The 17,356-nt window shown below is 47.3% G+C and overlaps 1 protein-coding gene across 2 annotated transcripts; it reads left to right on the top strand.

The window, feature by feature from the left end:
• The first annotated feature begins 1,068 nt into the window (after positions 1-1,068).
• Positions 1,069-3,466, top strand: LOC135188811 (dynein light chain 1, cytoplasmic). Of its 2 annotated transcripts, none has more exons than XM_064168489.1 (3): positions 1,069-1,173; positions 1,834-1,971; positions 3,077-3,466. In XM_064168489.1, the coding sequence occupies exons 2-3, from the start codon at positions 1,840-1,842 to the stop codon at positions 3,212-3,214; spliced, it is 270 nt and encodes an 89-aa protein (XP_064024559.1). In that variant the 5' UTR covers positions 1,069-1,173; positions 1,834-1,839; the 3' UTR covers positions 3,215-3,466. The 2 variants fall into 2 exon arrangements, with proteins under 2 accessions (XP_064024559.1, XP_064024560.1); XM_064168490.1 differs by lacking the exon at positions 1,069-1,173 and adding an exon at positions 1,241-1,310.
• The last annotated feature ends 13,890 nt before the right edge of the window (positions 3,467-17,356 follow it).

Genomic DNA, 17,356 nt, shown 5'->3' with positions numbered 1-17,356 from the left:
CTACAGCCGTTTTCTAGCTGTGGAGCAGAGTATAAGGAGAAAGCAGCCCAGGGAGAGTGAAAGGAACAAAAAAAGGGAACAAAATCCCTGGAGGTGTTAAAAAAAAGACTGGATGTGACGGTGTCATCGTCTAATTGATTGGACAGGGCTGGGTGATAGGTTGGACTGGATGATCTCTTCCAACCTGGTTGATTCTGTTATTCTATGAAAATAGAGCATTGGGGATCTTCCAAAACATCTTGCTTCACTTAAAATCCAACCAACCAACCAACCAAAAAAAGGCAACAGTTCCAAAAAATAGTGAAAGCTGAGTTAAATGAGATTTAGGAAATCTGATGGATTCAGTTCACTGAATCACAGTTCACAGCTAGAGCTGACTTGATCATATTCGGTAAACATAGGTGAGATTTCTAGCAGAGGTCGCTTAGTCTGAAGGGCAAAACCAGACACATGAAAACCAGACACAGGAAAAATGATCGAGTGCCACTTACAAGCATCCTGTGATGTGGGTGGACTTTCAGTAAAGGGCACCTTACTGCAAGAGCTGTCCCAGTTCGATGAGAAACGAGGGTCCATGGCAGAGCTTGCTGGGTTAAATTCGCTGCCTCTGTGACCTGGGCTGGGGACAGCAATAAAATGTCCTTTGGAGCCAGCCTACTATCTGTGGAAAAGTGTTCTACAGAAATCGGTGGACAGCGGTAAAACCGATTTGAGGACGAGGTACTTTAAGGAAGATGCATTTTGGCCGGGATCACTCGAGAATGCCGGAGCCGAGTAGCTCGGGAGCCAGGGTTTGAGCCTTTCCATACGCAGTTAAGAGCCACCTTCCCGCCCCCGGCAGCAGGCGCTCTGCCCGTCCCTGCGGCAGGGACCCAGGACAGCCTCGGAGGTCTGACTCGGCCGGGCCCGGGTTGCGCCCCGGCGGCCCCGTCGCTATGGGAACGGAGGCGGCGCGATGCATCCCGGTCTGCAAGAAAACGCTCGAGTAAAACCCCAGGAGAGCGCCGCCGCACGGCCAATGAGCGCTCGGGGGAGCGGTGGCGGTGACCAATGGCTGAGGCCGGCACGCAGGAGGCGGAGCTGGGGGCGCTGGGAGGCGGTGCGGCGCGCACTGACTAGCCGGCAGCGCCGCTCCGCTCTGCACAGCGCCGGTCCCGCAGCGTCTGCAGCACGGTGAGGGAGCGGCGAAGAGCGGGGCACTGGGGGAGGGCGATCCCCGGGAGAGATCGATTCGGACTGGGGCGGGCCTGGGCACCGGCCGCCGTGTTTCAGCCTTACCGGTGCCCGAGCCCTGCGCGTCGTTCTGCGCGGTGCGTGTCCCGTCGGCTGCACCGTGCAAGAGTCCTTAACCTAGCGCCCGCCTCTGCCTTCTCGCATCCTCGGCAGCTGTAGGCTGGAGCCTTTCCGGCAAACCGCGGAGAGCCCGGCTCCCAGAACTTGGCAAGGGGTGCACGGCTTCATTCAGCACCCTCGGCAGTAACAGGTCGGAGCCGGGCTCTGGACCAGCTGCGCCCTCTCCTGGGCTCCCGGCTTGCGGGGAGCCGCTGCCCAGCCGGAGAGGGACGGAGGGCGGCGGCAGTGTCCGGCGCACACTTGGAACCGCTGCTTGCGTTGCTCCTGGCCCCTGGAGCGCCTGGGGAGCGGGTGCTTAATGTGGCCGGACTTTAACCCATTGCTTCTCTGTCTCTGAGCACGGGCTATGCCTGCACCTATGGCAGAGCACGGCCCGAAACCTCACCGGAGATGGTGATCCCTGTGTGACTGCTGAGCAGGCGACCCTGGCAGGTAAATACTCCTGCAACTTTGAATTCTCCCCTTCTTTGCTCAATACAGGCAATCATGAGTGATCGAAAGGCAGTGATCAAGAATGCAGACATGTCAGAGGAGATGCAGCAAGACTCTGTGGAGTGTGCTACTCAGGCCTTGGAGAAATACAACATCGAAAAGGACATTGCTGCTCACATAAAGAAGGTAAATATTTGCTTATAATGCCCTCGTGAAATCTCTGTGCACATGAAAAATGAAGCAGGGAAATGCTGCTGGGCAAGTAGCTCTAGAGAAACAAGTTCTAGAGACACTAGATAATCATGCTGGATTTTCTCTGCAGGCTAGTGTCCTTATGTTCCTTTCCTCACCCTTTTCATGGACTTTTCCAGGTCCTTCTGTTTTTCTCTTGCAGTACTTTCTACTCAAGCCTTTTCTGCCTCTGTCTCATTGTCCATCAAGTGGCAGCTGACTGTCCCTGTGACCGCTGAGCTGCTCCAAAACACAGGGGCTCTTTGGAGGCTATATTGGAAGTGGTAATAAATGGGTTTGGGTTTTTTTTTATCCCTACCACATGTAAGACAAACTGTTCATGCTAACACAGAACAGATGGTCCATAGCTTACAGTTTGTCAGATTGTCTCTCTGCCTCCCACTGGGAGCTGATCAAGCTGCACATAGTTGAAGGGTTTGGTTGAGCAGAATCTAACTCTTGCACACCCTCACAAAGAGTCTCTTCAGCTGACAGCTGTTAGATCCTGCAGTATATCACTGCTGCCTGCACGGCTTTACTCACAGTCACCTTGTAGACAGGAGTTTATCTTAAAGTCATAGCAGGCTCCTGAGGACAATGTAGGGGAAGAACATGGTCTTGTGACTTGGTATTAAGGATGTGGCAGAGTCCTTTATATAAAGAGTCCTTTTAGTGTCCATGTTGAAATGAAAACAGGTAATGGAGTCAAAATAATAGCTTAATCTGTAGACATCCACAACAAGAGGCAAAGCTCTTACAAGTTACGGTTTGAGATCACGGTGTGACTTTTGGTGAAAAGTTACTTTCCCAAACATATGTTTTAAGCTTATTCTTGCCCAGTTTGGAAGCACTTTTTTTTGGGGGGGTCTGACTCATCAGCAAGATGAGTTGCGAAGCAACAGATGATCCTTGCACTCAAGAGCATATGCTGCTCTGCAATCGCCTGCTTCCAAAAGTGACACTTGTTAACAAGTGACATATCACTGCAAAAAACACCCTCTTAGATAATATTAGTACCATTCTCACAAAAATGCTGAATTTCTAGTCCTCTCTCCTGCAGGAATTTGACAAGAAATACAATCCCACTTGGCACTGCATCGTGGGAAGGAACTTTGGCAGCTACGTGACGCATGAGACCAAGCACTTCATCTACTTCTACCTCGGCCAAGTTGCTATTCTTCTTTTCAAGTCTGGTTAGACCCATGGACTGTTACTGAACCTTGCACGTGTCTCAGGACTGCACACTAACTCTAAACAGCCTCTTACCTTCAGCCTTCCTGAGGAAACAGACCTTGATCTTCAGGTCTTTTGTTGCATTGTTAATTGTCAGGGATTTTGCTGTGGCAGCTGGTATTTTCATTGTGGCTATAAAAAAAAAGGCAAAAATGTCTTCCTTGTATTTATTTTCTTTTGAAAGATGGCTTCTTTGCTAATAAAACTATTGGAAGAAGTTTCTTCTTTAAGAGTTTTCTCTACCCTTCTGCCCTCTAGTGCTCTTTACTCCACTGTGAATAGAGAAGAAACCTTCCCACCTCCATTTCCCTCCTTGAATCCACAGCATCTGAAGCCCAAACTAGTTGATGCAGAGCTGGTTTATTTTACAAGCCTTCCATTTGCCTTTGAAAGAAGTTAAGGCATTTTCCCCACGCTTCCTTTAAAGTCCACATAACAAAGATAATGACAGCTTAATAAAAATCTAATAAACCCATGTTAATTGTCATGGGCATGATATCCTCCCAACGCTTAGTAAATAAAGGAGGCATATTAGTCAAAAGACTAGTCAGACTGTTTCTGCATCTCCACCACTGGTAAGTGAATTGGATTTGTTGGCATCATCCAGTTTTGGCCATGGCCTTTATGTTGCATTTGATGGGAAATGAAAGTGCAAGGAAAGCCATGAAAGTCACTCCCATCTGCAGGTTTCTTGAAGGAAAAGAGGTAGCTGACATTCTTCTGAGTATGACTGCTGAGCAAGTATCTGTTGCACAAGTTTTTTGTGCAGATCTTGGTAGCATTAAATTTCCATGGCTTTCATACTCTTCAGGAAAACTCCATTTCCTGTGTTTTCCTAAGCATTAGACTCACTTTTTGAAACCTGAGTGAATGACAACAAAGCCTGAGTTTAAATTTCGATAATCCACTTAGAAGAAACCTGCCTCTTCTGTTACTGCCTTCAGCTCCTCCTGTAAATTAATAGCTCCATCATTTTAATAACCTCTAGGGCTCAAGGCCAACTGCCTGCTAGATTATGCTGGGACTGTGCTTTGTGTGTTGTGAATTCAGACCTGAAGGGGAAAACGTCAGATGCTCTCCACAAGATACTGGCAAGTGTTCCAGTTACCAGTGATAGCCTCACCCAAACAGGGATAACTTGGAAACTGTACAGACTATAGAGCTTGCACAGACAGACAACAAATGCAGATTAGTACAAATTTCAAACCAACCCTCTCCAACACAAGCTTATCTATCACTAGGCTATGGAGGCTGTATCTGATTTAGAAGTGCACAATGAGGTGGCCTCAAAGTGTCTCCATCTCTTACTCTGTCTGAGTACAAATTGCAGAACCTTGTGACGTGGCATAAAGCATCACTATGTTCCCACCTGGATAGAAGAGGGTTGCTGACACAACTAAATGCAAGGCAGAGAAATCTCCTTCCTGGTTTCAGCATGTGGTAGGCATCCTGAGGTACCTAAGACAAAGCAGAAGTTTCATTTGCCTGGAACAGCACCTGCCTATTATCATGCCACATGATGGCAACTCAGTGATGAACCGAGGGGACTAAAGTGATTCTTGATTAAGAGTCTTCCATATTTACTTGTGGAGAAGCATCCCAGGACAGGTATAAAAAAACCCTCTCCACACAACAAAACAAAAACACAGTCTCTTGTTCTTACATTAATAGATTTACCCTGGGTTTGCTGTTACATTAGTAGGTTTACTCTGGGCTTTGTGTCAAAGCTCTGCTGTTGGGTTTGCAATTTTTCCTTTTTCAGTACTCTCATTTGATGAATGTTGGCCAGCAGAGCTCTTATAATTACAGACCAAACCCAAAAGGGAGAAGGTGACTCAGTTACAAGAAGCTGAAAATGAAAAAAGAACCTGATAGTTTTGGGGTTTTTTAAAATCAAAAGATTTTACTCAACTGTGAGGCACACCCAAAGGATCAAATGCTGGGTTTTGCATGAGTGATGTGTGAGAACAGGAAGGAAGAAGACAGGAGGAGAAAAATCTTTAGCTACTTTGAAAATTCCATCCTATACCCAAACCAAAACACCTAAGAAGAATCAAGACAAAATTCTATTTCCAATTGTGGGTTTTTTTTCTTTTTTTCCCCCCATACAAAAGCACACCAGAGTTGTATGCAAGAAACTTTGCAGGTTTTACACCTGCTTGGCTTCTACTCTCACATTCTTAAGGGATAAAGTATAAACAGTACACAAATGTGATGGGACCTCTGCAAAAGAATTGGAGGCTTAGCTGTGTTTTGTGTCAGGTCTCCAGGGAGTTTTGCTACCAAAGTGCTGTGTCTGTGAAGGCAAAAGAGCCTCTGCTTCAGAGGGGTGCAGATAAGGCGTCGTAAAAAGCCATCCACATTAAGAGAGGTTCAAAGGCATATAGTTCAAGGTGGTTTGGATCCAAACACTACACCTCCTGCAGAAGGAGCACTGCCAGGGTTGTAACACACTCCTCCAAAACACAGACAGCTTACTCCAGCTAGACAGGTGATCTAATCTATCTTCACCCCCAAGACTGCCAGTCATTCTTGAAGGACAGATATTGTTCAGAACAAAGGGTGCTGCTTGCCCTAATTAAAATCAGACTCCTTCTTCATGGGAAACTCTACTGCCAGCCAGGCTAAAGATAGCGAGCTGAACAAGTCAGCTCAATAGCAGCAGTGGCAGCAGCCTGCTGCTTCCCACTCTGCTTTGGGAGTTGAGATCTTAGTAGTGGATCCAAGCAAACATCTCACAGCAGAGGAAGCGTTAGAGCATCCTTGGCTTCAGGTAGGAACTGAATCTTAATAGAAGTACAGAAAAGCTGAGCTGTCCTGGGGATAACTCCTTGATGCAAATTTAAAGGAAGTTCAGTAGCCTGAACGTTACGAGGTTTGCCTCCTTCCTAGGCTGCTACTAAGGGTATCGATTGTTCATAGGCGACGGATGCTGCCTGTCTAGACGGAAGGCTAACATCTAGTACGTTCAGTTCTAGACGTCACACACGTTGAATACTACCTCCAAAAGACTTCCCCCGAGCCCTGCTACTGTGAGTTGTGAGGAGTTACTCCCTCTAGTGTTGCCTGCAAGTATTGCAGTCAAAAGTTATAGAAGAGCGCTGCAAGGAAAAAGTTTGGGTTTGTTCAAGAGGGATTAACTCCGTTTTAGTGAAAGCAGGCCCTGAGTTCTGATCAGGCCTCTTCTAGTACAGCTGACTAAGGAATTACCTACACAGACTTTAAGCTTGCACATTCGGTTCTTTCAATATTGTTACACTTTGCAAAGTTCAGTTCAGGTTTAGGCTGAACTAAGTAGTTATTGGCGGGGGGAGGCAGGGAGAAATGGTTGTAGGATGAAATAGAAAGAGGTTCAAACATAGTTACATAGCGAAACATTTGTTAGTCATTCTGCTTTTTGTGTCACAGAAAGCAAACCTGTATCCAACCTGTGTCATTCTGTAGCACATGAAGCAGGGAGGCTCTGCCTTACCAGGCTCCATGCAGCCATCCTGCTCTATCTTCCTTGTAGCCAGCCACAAGAACGAGTCTCCATGAACACGAGGAAGAATCGGGCTCTTCTAACCATGCTGTTCCTTCTACATCATTTCAGCAAACAAGGTGAAAAGAAAGCAATTTTTATTAATTAGAGCTTTTTAATATGTATTTGTAAAGCAGAACTTCAAAGAAAAATCTTAATAAAGGAATTATTGAAGATGCAATTGCTATATAAAAGTACCTTATTAAGACTGAAGTGTACGAATGAGAACATGCACAAATGGTCACATTCCCTCTCTTCCACCTGACTCAAGGATAGCATTAGAAAAACTCATCAGCTAAAAGAAATGTCATGGTTGGCCAAGAGGGAGTGATTCAGTAGCTTTGCTCTGCATCATGCATCTTCTGGTTGAAGGCATTCACTGTACATTGATTTGGAAAGAATACAGCCTAATGTGTTATAGAATTCTGCGCTCCTCAATTCAAGAGAAATGTTGAGATACTGGAATATGTCCAGAGAAGGGCAGCAAGGCTGGGGAGGGGCATGGAATACAGCCTTGTGAGGAGAGGCTGAGGGAGCTGCGGGTGTGCAGCCTGCAGAAGAGGAAGCTCAGGGCAGAGCTCATTGCTATCTGCAACTACCTGAAGGGAGGCTGTAGCTAGCTGGGGTTGATCTCTTCTCCCAGGCAACCAGCAACAGAACAAGAGGATACAGTCTCAAGCTGTGCCAGCGGAGGTCTAGGCTGGATGTCAGGAGGAAGTTGTTGTCAGAGAGAGTGATTGGCATTGGAATGGGCTGCCCAGGGAGGTGGTGGAGTTGCCGTGCCTGAAGGTGTTCAAGAAAAGCCTGGATGGGGCACTTAGTACCGTGGTCTGGTTGATTGGATAGGGCTGGGTGCAAGGTTGGACTGGGTGAGTTTGGAGGTCTCTTCCAGCCTGGTTGATTCTATGATTCTATGAATAAACCAGTGTCCAGTAGGAATGAAGATGTTTGTGAGCTGTGTTTTCCCATACATGCCCATTGCAGAGATCTTGTGTGTTTGATTTGATGTTAACCATCGTTGATAATAAAATGGCCATTCTTGTACATTCATATTTTTCTTAAGCTGGATGGAAGAATGTCCATTGGTATCTGGATGAAAAAAAAAAAGATCTGGGTTGGACACTGGAATGGGCTGCCCAGGGAGGTGATGGAGTTGCCTTCCCTGGGGCAGTTCAAGGCAAGATTGGACATGGCACTTGGTGCCATGGTCTAGCCTTGAGCTCTGTGGTAAAGGGTTGGACTTGATGATCTGTGAGGTCTCTTCCAATCCTGATAATACTGTGATACTGTGAAATCCACCCCAGATCCATGGGGTGATAGAACAGAAGAAGCACCATCTGTCTTCTAGTGCCAGTCCCCCTCTGGTGCTCATTCTCAGAGTTCAGGTACTTGCTGTCACTCAGCTGAAGTAAGAGGTAACACTCAGCTGCCATTTGTAACATATAAGAACCCTAAAGGACTCAGAGTGCTTGGGCCAGATTTGTGATCTGATTACTGCAAAATCCTGTAACTTTGGGATTTGGCTTCCAGTGATCTTAGAGCAGCATTGTTAGAGATGAGAAGATAATTCACTGGCTACTGCTTACACTGCAAATTACCTGTAAATGGCCTTCAGATACAAACGGAAAACGTGTATAATTTATTCCTGTGTCTTTATTACATCCCTCTAGTTTTAGATTATTTTTTAATCTCTTTTGCTTGGATCCTTTCCTTGAGTCCTGACTTGGACCTACTTTCTAATGAAGTCTTTGTTTTGGTCTTGCTCATTTGAAGTCAGACCTTTGCTCCGATGGCCATTTGTTCACTATTTAATTGCAGAAAGCTTTCTGAAGTTTCAGGCTCCTAGAATTTTTCCATGAAAGAGTAAGTCTGAGAGGTGCTATTAAAGTCTAATGAGATGGAGTGGCTCAATTTTTCGCTTAGGCAAGAAATTATTGTTTCTTTACTATGTATTATTCACAGCACATCAGTCTTCATCATAATCTGCCTGCCTGCTCATTTTAGCGGGCATGAGTCTGCCGCACTTGGAAGGCTTCAGTCAGGACGCTCTGGGAAGGTAAAGGCTGAGCCTGGCGGTGGCACCGGTGCCCGGTGTCGCTGCCCGAGCGCTGCGGAGGTGCCATCCCCACTTACTCTCCAGCAGCCGTCGGGTAAGGTACCTACGCCTTCACAGCAACGCAGGGGCTTTGTAGCTGTGCCCTGTGTGGAGATGGGGTTGGGAAGAGTTCGCGCTGGGCCCGCGGAACAGGCAGGCTGTTGCTGGGCTCTTTGTGTGGCCCCGAGCTCGGGGTCGCCCTCAGTGTCCGGACCTCCGCCTGGGAAAGGGGCGACGGCCTCGGCGGGAGGGGGGTTCAGCAAAACGACCCGCCTCGGGCGGGAAGCAGCGCGGCCCAGGGAGGTCGGGCTCCAGCCGCAGGACGTCCGGCGCAGGGCCGTGCCGGAGCGGGCCTGGCGCCGTCGGGCGGGGGGCGTCCGGGGTCCGTCTTGAGCCCAGCCCCGGAGGCGGGGCCGGGGGCAGTGCGGTTCCCCCCGAGCCGGGCCCGGAACGTGGCGCTGTGGGCCGGGCGGACGGAGCGGATCGGCCCGGCGGGGGGCGGCGGCGGCCCCCTGAGGAGGAGGAGCCGGAGCGCGATGGAGCAACAGGCACCGCCGCCCGCCCCGCCGGGGGCCGTAGCGGGGGGCCGGGCTCGGCGGCGGCGGGAGCGGGACTCGGAGCCTCCCCGGGTGAGTTGACGCCGGACGGGCGGTGTTGCTGCAGCGGGCTGGGAGCGGCCCTTCGGCCCGACCCGCCGCCGGGCGGCCGAGGAGGCGGGAAGGAGCCTCCGGGCCGGGCGCGATCCCTGCCCGTGGGCGTCGGAGGGAAGTTTCGGTGCGCGGGAGGGCCGCTGTCCTGGCCCGGAGGGGGAGCCCGTGGGGAGGGCGCAGGCCCGGCGGCTGGGCGAGGTGAGCTGCTGGGCGGCGGCGGGGCAGCTCCCCCGGCGGGCCGCTGGCGGGCTGGGGAACATGGTGGTGGGCGGCGGGTGCCCGGTGGGGCTCTGGGGCCAGCAGGCCTCGGGTGCAGCCACGGTCGCTTGGCCCAGCGCTCGGCTTCCTCGGACCTCTCGACGGGCTGAAAGCGGCGCCGAGTCCCCGGGAGCCTCTGCCTCGGCCGGCGGGATCTGACTAGCCGTCCGCCCAGCCCCGACGGAGCGCTGCAAAGCGGGCGGGGAGCTCGGCCGGCCGTCGGTCCTGCCCAGTCAGCGGCTGTGGGCTGAGCTGCCGGGACCGGTGGTCGCTGCGGGCAGGACGCGGCTGCCGCGGCCGTGCGGTGTGCTGTGGGCGCCTCCCGCCAGAGCGCGCGGGTAGCGGCGTGGAAACCGCGCACCGCGGCTCCCGGGTGACCGCAGCCCCGAGTGTCCCCTTAAACCTCCCGGTGCAGGCAAGGTCCCGGGCGTACCGCCTTAATTACCCTGTTGGAACTAACGGGCAGGCGCACGTCCTGCATGCTGCAGCCGGGACCTCGGCAGGGAGTCCTCGCCTTTGGGAAAGTTGTCAGTAACTCGGTTACAGGAGCTTGGTTACTGACAGGGTTTGGAGTGTGGAGCCTGGATTCAGTCAGTGCATCTTGGATGACAGCAAGTGTCAGTGATGCTGTGCTGTTTCTTCACTGGAACAGACTGGTGATGAAGGATTAGATATACGATGCCTGTCAGCAGCCCCTGCTCCTATAGTTTGATGTCGCAGCCATAGGGATGTCCCTGGCTGCCCACAGTTAGTGGAGAGTTGAAATGGCAGGGCATCTATGTCTTTTTTTTGTCCTTCCTCCTCTTCTTTCCTTGGAGCTATTTACATTCGGGTTGGTTTTTTTTTTTTTTTGGGATTACTTTTTCTTGGAGGTTTGCACAAACTTAGACAATGCCACCCCTCTTGTGCTTTCTTCTGGTGATGAAGAAGAGCTTTTGAGGTGCTCAGATTAAACCCTTTACAGTTTCTCTTTGAAAACGTTTCTTTGATCAATGGATGTGTGGGTGCCTTCAGTGTTCTATGATTTTTGCCAGCAGTAATGTGCCATTTCTGTGGGGAGGGAGTTGCCTGATGTAAACACAGTCTTAAGGTCATACAAGTGTATGATACTACTGATTATTATTAGTGATAGCATCATTAATGATGGTTATTACTGGTACTCTGTTATCCAAAAGAAGAAATGAAGGCCAGTTCTGCAGCAGTATAGTCTGTGAATGTATTTCTGCTGGGTATTGATCAAGTCTTGTTTTCTTCACGTTAACCCCATCTTGACTGAAGCTGAAAACCTCTTTCTTGTCCATGCCCTTTCTATCCTTGCCTGTTACCTGATATTTCATTCCTCTTGGGCAGGTCACATAGATTGGGCTGTTGCAGTGAGAGATGGCAGGCAGAGTCCCTTCTCTCTGGTGTTACCAGTGAAGGCTGTTGTGGTTGCTGTTGTGCTGACATCCAGGTCTCCTGGATGACACACAGCCCTTCAGAGAGGGGAAGAACTTGTTTCAGACAACAAAACCCAGGGAGAATATGCACCTGCTGCCCTCAAAAGTCTTCCTGGAGTGACTTTCCCCTTTGGACCTGGCTTTTGCTGTATGACTGATTCTTCAGTCCTCTGTGTCTGTGTCTGTGGCTGACTGGTGGCTCAGAGTTGTCACTGGTGATGTCTAATCTAGCCATTATTTACAATAACCAAATTCAAGATTTTGTACTCCCTTTAGTTTATGCTAGGTATTTTCTTTACATTAGTGATCAATCTGTTGGATGACAACAGGAACAAACCTCTCTTTAGACTTCAGAGGTCACCTTTTATTTCTTTTCAATGTCCCAGTGTCATACTGACTGTCCCTGAATGAGAAAATGAGCTCCCTTCTGCTTTAATTTCTCATTTTTCTTCATTTCTTCATCTCTTTTCCCTTTGTCCCTGTTTTTCTCTGTTTCTCCCATTCTTTTAAGCATTTTGACTGCTTCACATACTTGCTCTGCAGTGATTGACCATAACATACACAGTATGTTCCTGAGCTGTGGGGGCACTCTAATGATATTAGCAAGGTCCTGGAAAGTTTGAACTTTTATTTTAGACTTTCAGTATGTCCAGACACAAACCTGAATTTGCAATCATTAGTCTGGCTTCAAAGGTTGTCTCTGGACCAATGAAGCTGATTATTTTGTTTTTCTGAGAAAAGGGAAAAACTGAGTGTCCTCTGTTCAGAAGTCCAGGACAGGGAGAGCAACAACCACGCTGGCTGACTTGTGCATGGCTGAAGAGCTTGTATAAAAAGTTATATCTAGATTGTGGTGGTCTCTTGCTGTTTCCTCATCTCACTAGTTGATGTAATATCATTGCCTGAGATACTTCTTAAGGGAAGGACTGAGAAAAGCTTAGAATGTATTACCTTATACAACAGCAGAAGTCAAGTGAGATGCCCTGGTCATTAACATAGGACTGCAGAAACTGCTGACCATTGGAAGTGACAGAAGCAGCAGGGGTTTATTGGATTTCCTTCATGTTGCTTCTGATAGATGGAAGATAACTACAACACAATGTCTGTTGGGTAGTGGTGGTGGCTTTGTTTCCCTTGTAGCATCAGAACTGCACAGGAGTATTCCAGTGGCACTCCAAAGAGTGGATGTGTTTGCAGCAACCCTTCTGCACCCAGCCAGTGAGGAGTGCTTCTCTCACTGACTTGCAGGCTCAAGATTGTCCAGTTCTACTCACATCCTGCTTATGGGGTGTGTATTTTATGTTGCTGAGATTTAAGGAAATGTTTCTCTCTCCTTTTGCAGATGTACACTCAGTAACACTTCATAACAAGCTGTGAAGACAAAATCCATCTCAGACAAATCTGGCAGCCTGGATAGCTGTTGTGCACATCCCACAGTGGCTTAAACTTTTAGTTTCAGTGGCTTTTTGTTTCCTTCCATGCTATTTTTGTTAAAATTCTGTTCTGAGTGGGTGAGGGTTGCATGGGGCTTGGCAAGGTTTTGTGTCTATTCAGAGCTCTGGCACAGGCCAGCTGAAGTGCTGGCTGTGGGAGCATGGAGGTTATGGGGAGAAACTTTGTGCTTTTTTCTGCCTTGAACTCCTGTTGAAGACAGTTTCTGTTACAGAAAACCAATAATAACCCAGAATATAAACCATAGAGCAAAAAATCAAGGAGTAAAAACCCATGAAGCCATTTTACAGATTCTAATACAAGATGCTGTTTAGATGTCTTTATAGGAAGGGAGGCTCAGTTACAGACTTGAACTGAAATTGGAAACTCATAGTGAGAGTCAGTAGCTGTCACTTTGTTTCAGAATCCATTTGGAGTGCCAGTTTTTTCTACTTGCCTCTTTTTATTTTTCCCACTTTCTGGTGCTTCATTGAGTACCTTGAGCAATTTAGATAATTAATTAGATCATGAAAATGCTACACATCATACTTTAGGTGTAATCTAGGGCAGAGTGTCCCTGCCCACAGCAGGGTGGGTGGACCTGGCTGATCCTTGTGGTCCCTTCCAACCCTGACTGATTCTATGAGTCTATGGTTTTTGAAAGCTATAAAGGATTTTCCTAAAAGGTGTCTTCATCATGGACCTGCCACCCCAAGGCATCACCTAGATAAGGCATATTTATCTGCATTGCCTAGCATCCAATAGGATGGATTCCATACAAACCGACAAGCTCTGAGGTGTTTGTTGTTTGATCCAGCATTCTCTTCATGCCGTTGTACCATATTGCTTTCCTTTGTCCTCTTGTCTTGGAGGAGAGTTTGGGTTATCTGTTATCTCTCCCCACTCATCATCTTGGAGCTGAATGGGAAGCTACTTCCTACTGTTTCCTGGGCAGTGATGTGCTGCTCGGACAGAAGGAACTTTCAGTGTGTATGGACACTTTATTTGCTAAGTGTTCTTTCTCTATAGAGGACCAAGCTTGATCTTGGAAGATAAATGTTCTCATAGGTTTCTCTGTGTGTTCAGCTTACTGTTTGCTTGGTCTTGGGGGCAGGTTGGGAGTTTGTTCTTTCTCAGAAAGAGACATAGAAACTTGTGTGCTTTTAACACTGGCCTTGAATGGTCACTGAGGCTGAATTTTGAGCACCTTCTGCGAGAGGAGGAGGTCTTTTCACTTAGGAAGGGAATTAATTGCTGGGATTAATATGAAGCAGATACCACGGGAACTTCTGTCTGATGTGAGCCCTGTAGTAGGAGCTGATTCCTGGTGCTTTGTGCTGATTTGGAGAAGTGATGCTGAGAAGCTTGTGCCGTCTTATTCTGTCTGAGAAATCCTCTGCTGGATCCAGTTCTGCACTTCATTAGAACCTTTTTTGTTCCACTACATTAAGGAATTTCTGCTTTTTTAAAGCATTGATTTAGTAGTTTGAGTAACTTCTACAAAAAATTTTTAGGCAGCCTAAATATGTGCTGGTCCTTCCACTAAACTGGCAGAAGAGCAGTGGTGACTGGGAAGCAGGGATGGCTTTTTAATGAGCACTTTTTGTGTGCTGGTACCATCATCATTTCTTTGGTGATTCGAGTGCCAGAGTGACTCATTTTGGTTCTGTGGTTCTTTCTTTTACCTAATGATGTTTTACTGCCTTATGTAGTTCTCATGATAGCAGGAATTAAAGAACAACATACTGCAGAAATTACCATAACAGTTTTCTTTTACAATAGTTCTGTTCTATTTTTTGTTTCCATGAGATTATTCAGCTTCACAGGATATTAGAGGCAGGAACCACTTTACTTGGACTGGGAGGATGTCTCCTCATGGATTCTCCTCGTTGTTACAGACTCACAGTATGATTCTGGGAAAATTATTAACAGCTTTGGGTTTTCATTTGTTCATGCATAATAAAGAGGCAGAAAAGACAACTATTGTTTGACTTGTGCATTCTTTAGTCCTTGATATTGCTCTGATGAGACATGCCCTTACTTCTGACACACCAGAGTATCCCTGGAATCTTTGCCCTGGCTTTCTTGGTCACCTTCTGACATTTGTCCTCTAACACTTCTTAATTTATGACCGTTCATTTCCTCAGATCCTTCTGAAAAATGGTGTATGAGAGATCTTTGGCTGTTAGCTCTGCATTTCCTGGAGTACTGCTTGAAAGGTCAGCTGCTTCCAGAAATTTTTGACATGTGTGAACTCTTTTTAGGCCCCAGGTAAAGGTTGTGTATATATATATACATATATATATATATATATAGGAGAGGCTGAGGGAGCTGGGATTGGTTAGCCTGGAGAAGAGGAGGCTCAGGGGAGACCTTATTGCTGTCTACAACTACCTGAGGGGAGGTTGTAGCCAGGGGGAGGTTGCTCTCTTCTCTCAGGTGGCCAGCACCAGAACAAGAGAACACAGCCTCAGGCTGCGCCAGGGGAAATTTAGGCTTGAGGTGAGGAGAAAGTTCTTCACTGAGAGAGTCATTGGACACTGGAATGGGCTGCCTGGGGAGGTGGTGGAGTCGCCGTCCCTGGAGCTGTTCAAGGCAAGGTTGGACGTGGCACTTGGTGCCATGGTCTAGCCTTGAGCTCTGTGGTAAAGGGTTGGACTTGATGATCTGTGAGGTCTCTTCCAACCTTGGTGATACTGTGATACTGTGATATATATATATATATATATATATATATATATATATATATGTACTTTTTGGGGAGCAGAATTCTGTGATCCTGCTCTGGCAGGGGCGTTGAACTCGATGATCTATGGAGGTTTCTTCCAACCCTTAACACCCTGTGATTGCTCAGGTTAAAAATCTTCCACACTTCTTATACACAATGAGCATTTCTGTAAGACTTCATTGGATTTTCTCACCCGTAGTGACTCTGAAGTGGTGATTCTAAGTTGTATACAATCAGATTTCCCACAACAGACATGTCTCTGAAAAAAACTGTGTGTAATCACAAGGTAAGGAATAGATCTATAGTTTGTAATCTGGGGCTTTCCTGTTGTTGTTTTGGACTTAAGGAAACAAAATAAAGTCTACAGACCATTTTGATGCTTGAGGCAGGATGTCAGTTTGCAGCTTGCTTCCCTTTCCACCTGAAAACGTGCCTGAGCTTGCTCTGGTAATGTACTTAAGCCCTGCAGTTGTTGTGCTGTGGTAACAATATGTGATAACCTTAACTTTTTCTTTGTTCTTTCTGAGTATTTCCAAGTATTTTGCATGTTTCCATGCATACTTGTTGCCTGCCACCAGAGCTCACAAGTGTCTTGTAATCAGTTGTCCAAAACTCTTGCAGGGTTTTTGAGGGTCCTTGGCAGAGAGCATGCTACATGTGACAGAAACAACTGCTGACTGCAAATGGCTGCCTGAGGAAAACGAGGAATTAAACGAGGAGAAAGGATGGACTAGGGCTTTCTACAGCTCCCTTTAAATAGCAATCTTCAAAATGAGAAGGTTTACACCTGTTTCTCTCTGTTAGTTTGTACTGCATGGAGCTGACAGTCTAGCAAAGTGGCTGATCACTGCTCTGTTGCTAAAATGCTAATTTGTGTGAGCGTGCCCAGCTCCGAAGGCACATCCTTCCCTTTCCATTTGGGAGCAATTTGCAGCCTGCAGGTAGTTGGGCATAGAGGTTTGTGGGCAGATGGATCCCTGCAGGTTCTCTGGTCTGAAGGGGATTTAGTCATTCTTCCACTCTATGCAGGTGTGCTGCGTGGTCTCCATGTCAAACTGCAGGCCTGCTGGCACCATCCTCACATTCACACCTGCCACCTGCCATAAACTTATTTACCTGGCAACGCTGTTTGTGCTGGAGAACAGATACTGTGGCTGAGGAGAAGCTTGTGAACATGAGAGTGCATAATAAAGGAGACTACAGTTAAACTTATACCTGGAGAAAGCAACGTGTCTTCTAGAAGGGAATGATATGTTTTATAAAGCTCTTTTTTCTTACTTCTACTTCTGTACCCCTTGAAAAGTAAAACAAATTATTTCTTTACGGGTCTGCTTCTGAGCTCATAATGTGTCCTGCAGTCCTGCAGGTGCCTTTAATTTCTGCTGTATGGATTCTAATGTTCTGATTCTGTTTTTCCTTCTCTGAGAAGCATTTCATAACACTAACAGTTCGTTTCTCCCTCCCAGATATCTTTCTTCGGATCAAAATCCCTTGGAAGAAGAAGTCCTGACAGTCCCATGTTGAGCAAAGCTGAGTTTGTTGAGAAGGTTCGCCAGAGCAACCAGGCTTGCCACGATGGGGATTTTCATACAGCAATTGTCCTGTACAATGAGGCTCTGGGAGTTGATCCTCAGAACTGCATTCTCTACAGCAACCGTTCAGCAGCCTACATCAAAATCCAGCAGTACGACAAGGCCCTGGATGATGCCATCAAAGCACGACTGCTGAATCCCAAATGGCCAAAGGTAGGAGAGAGTGTTTGCCTTCTGGGGAAGGAGTGACTCATTTGAGGTTATTATTCATATATGTAATGTCTTTTGGGAGCAAGTGCATGTATGTGCCTGTTAAAGTTTGCTCTTACTAGTATCTCCAGGTAGTAATACCTTCTGTGCTTAAAAATAGCCTGACTTGGATTTCCTGTTGGGAACTAAATTGTTTTCTGTCTAAATATGCTTTTCTCCAATACTATTTTACTGTTTAAAACCA

The sequence above is a fragment of the Pogoniulus pusillus genome, chromosome 30, assembly GCF_015220805.1.
Source record: "Pogoniulus pusillus isolate bPogPus1 chromosome 30, bPogPus1.pri, whole genome shotgun sequence".
NCBI classification, from domain to species: domain Eukaryota; kingdom Metazoa; phylum Chordata; class Aves; order Piciformes; family Lybiidae; genus Pogoniulus; species Pogoniulus pusillus.
Note: the sequence above shows the minus strand (reverse complement) of the source record. Positions and strands in the feature narration are given on the sequence as shown.

Excerpts from the sequence above, each read along its gene's own strand:
- LOC135188811 (XM_064168489.1), top strand. The coding sequence starts at position 1,840 with ATGAGTGATCGAAAGGCAGTGATCAAGAATGCAGACATGTCAGAGGAG. Across the intron at positions 1,972-3,076 it reads TTGCTGCTCACATAAAGAAG|GAATTTGACAAGAAATACAA; the intron begins GTAAATATTTGC and ends TCTCTCCTGCAG.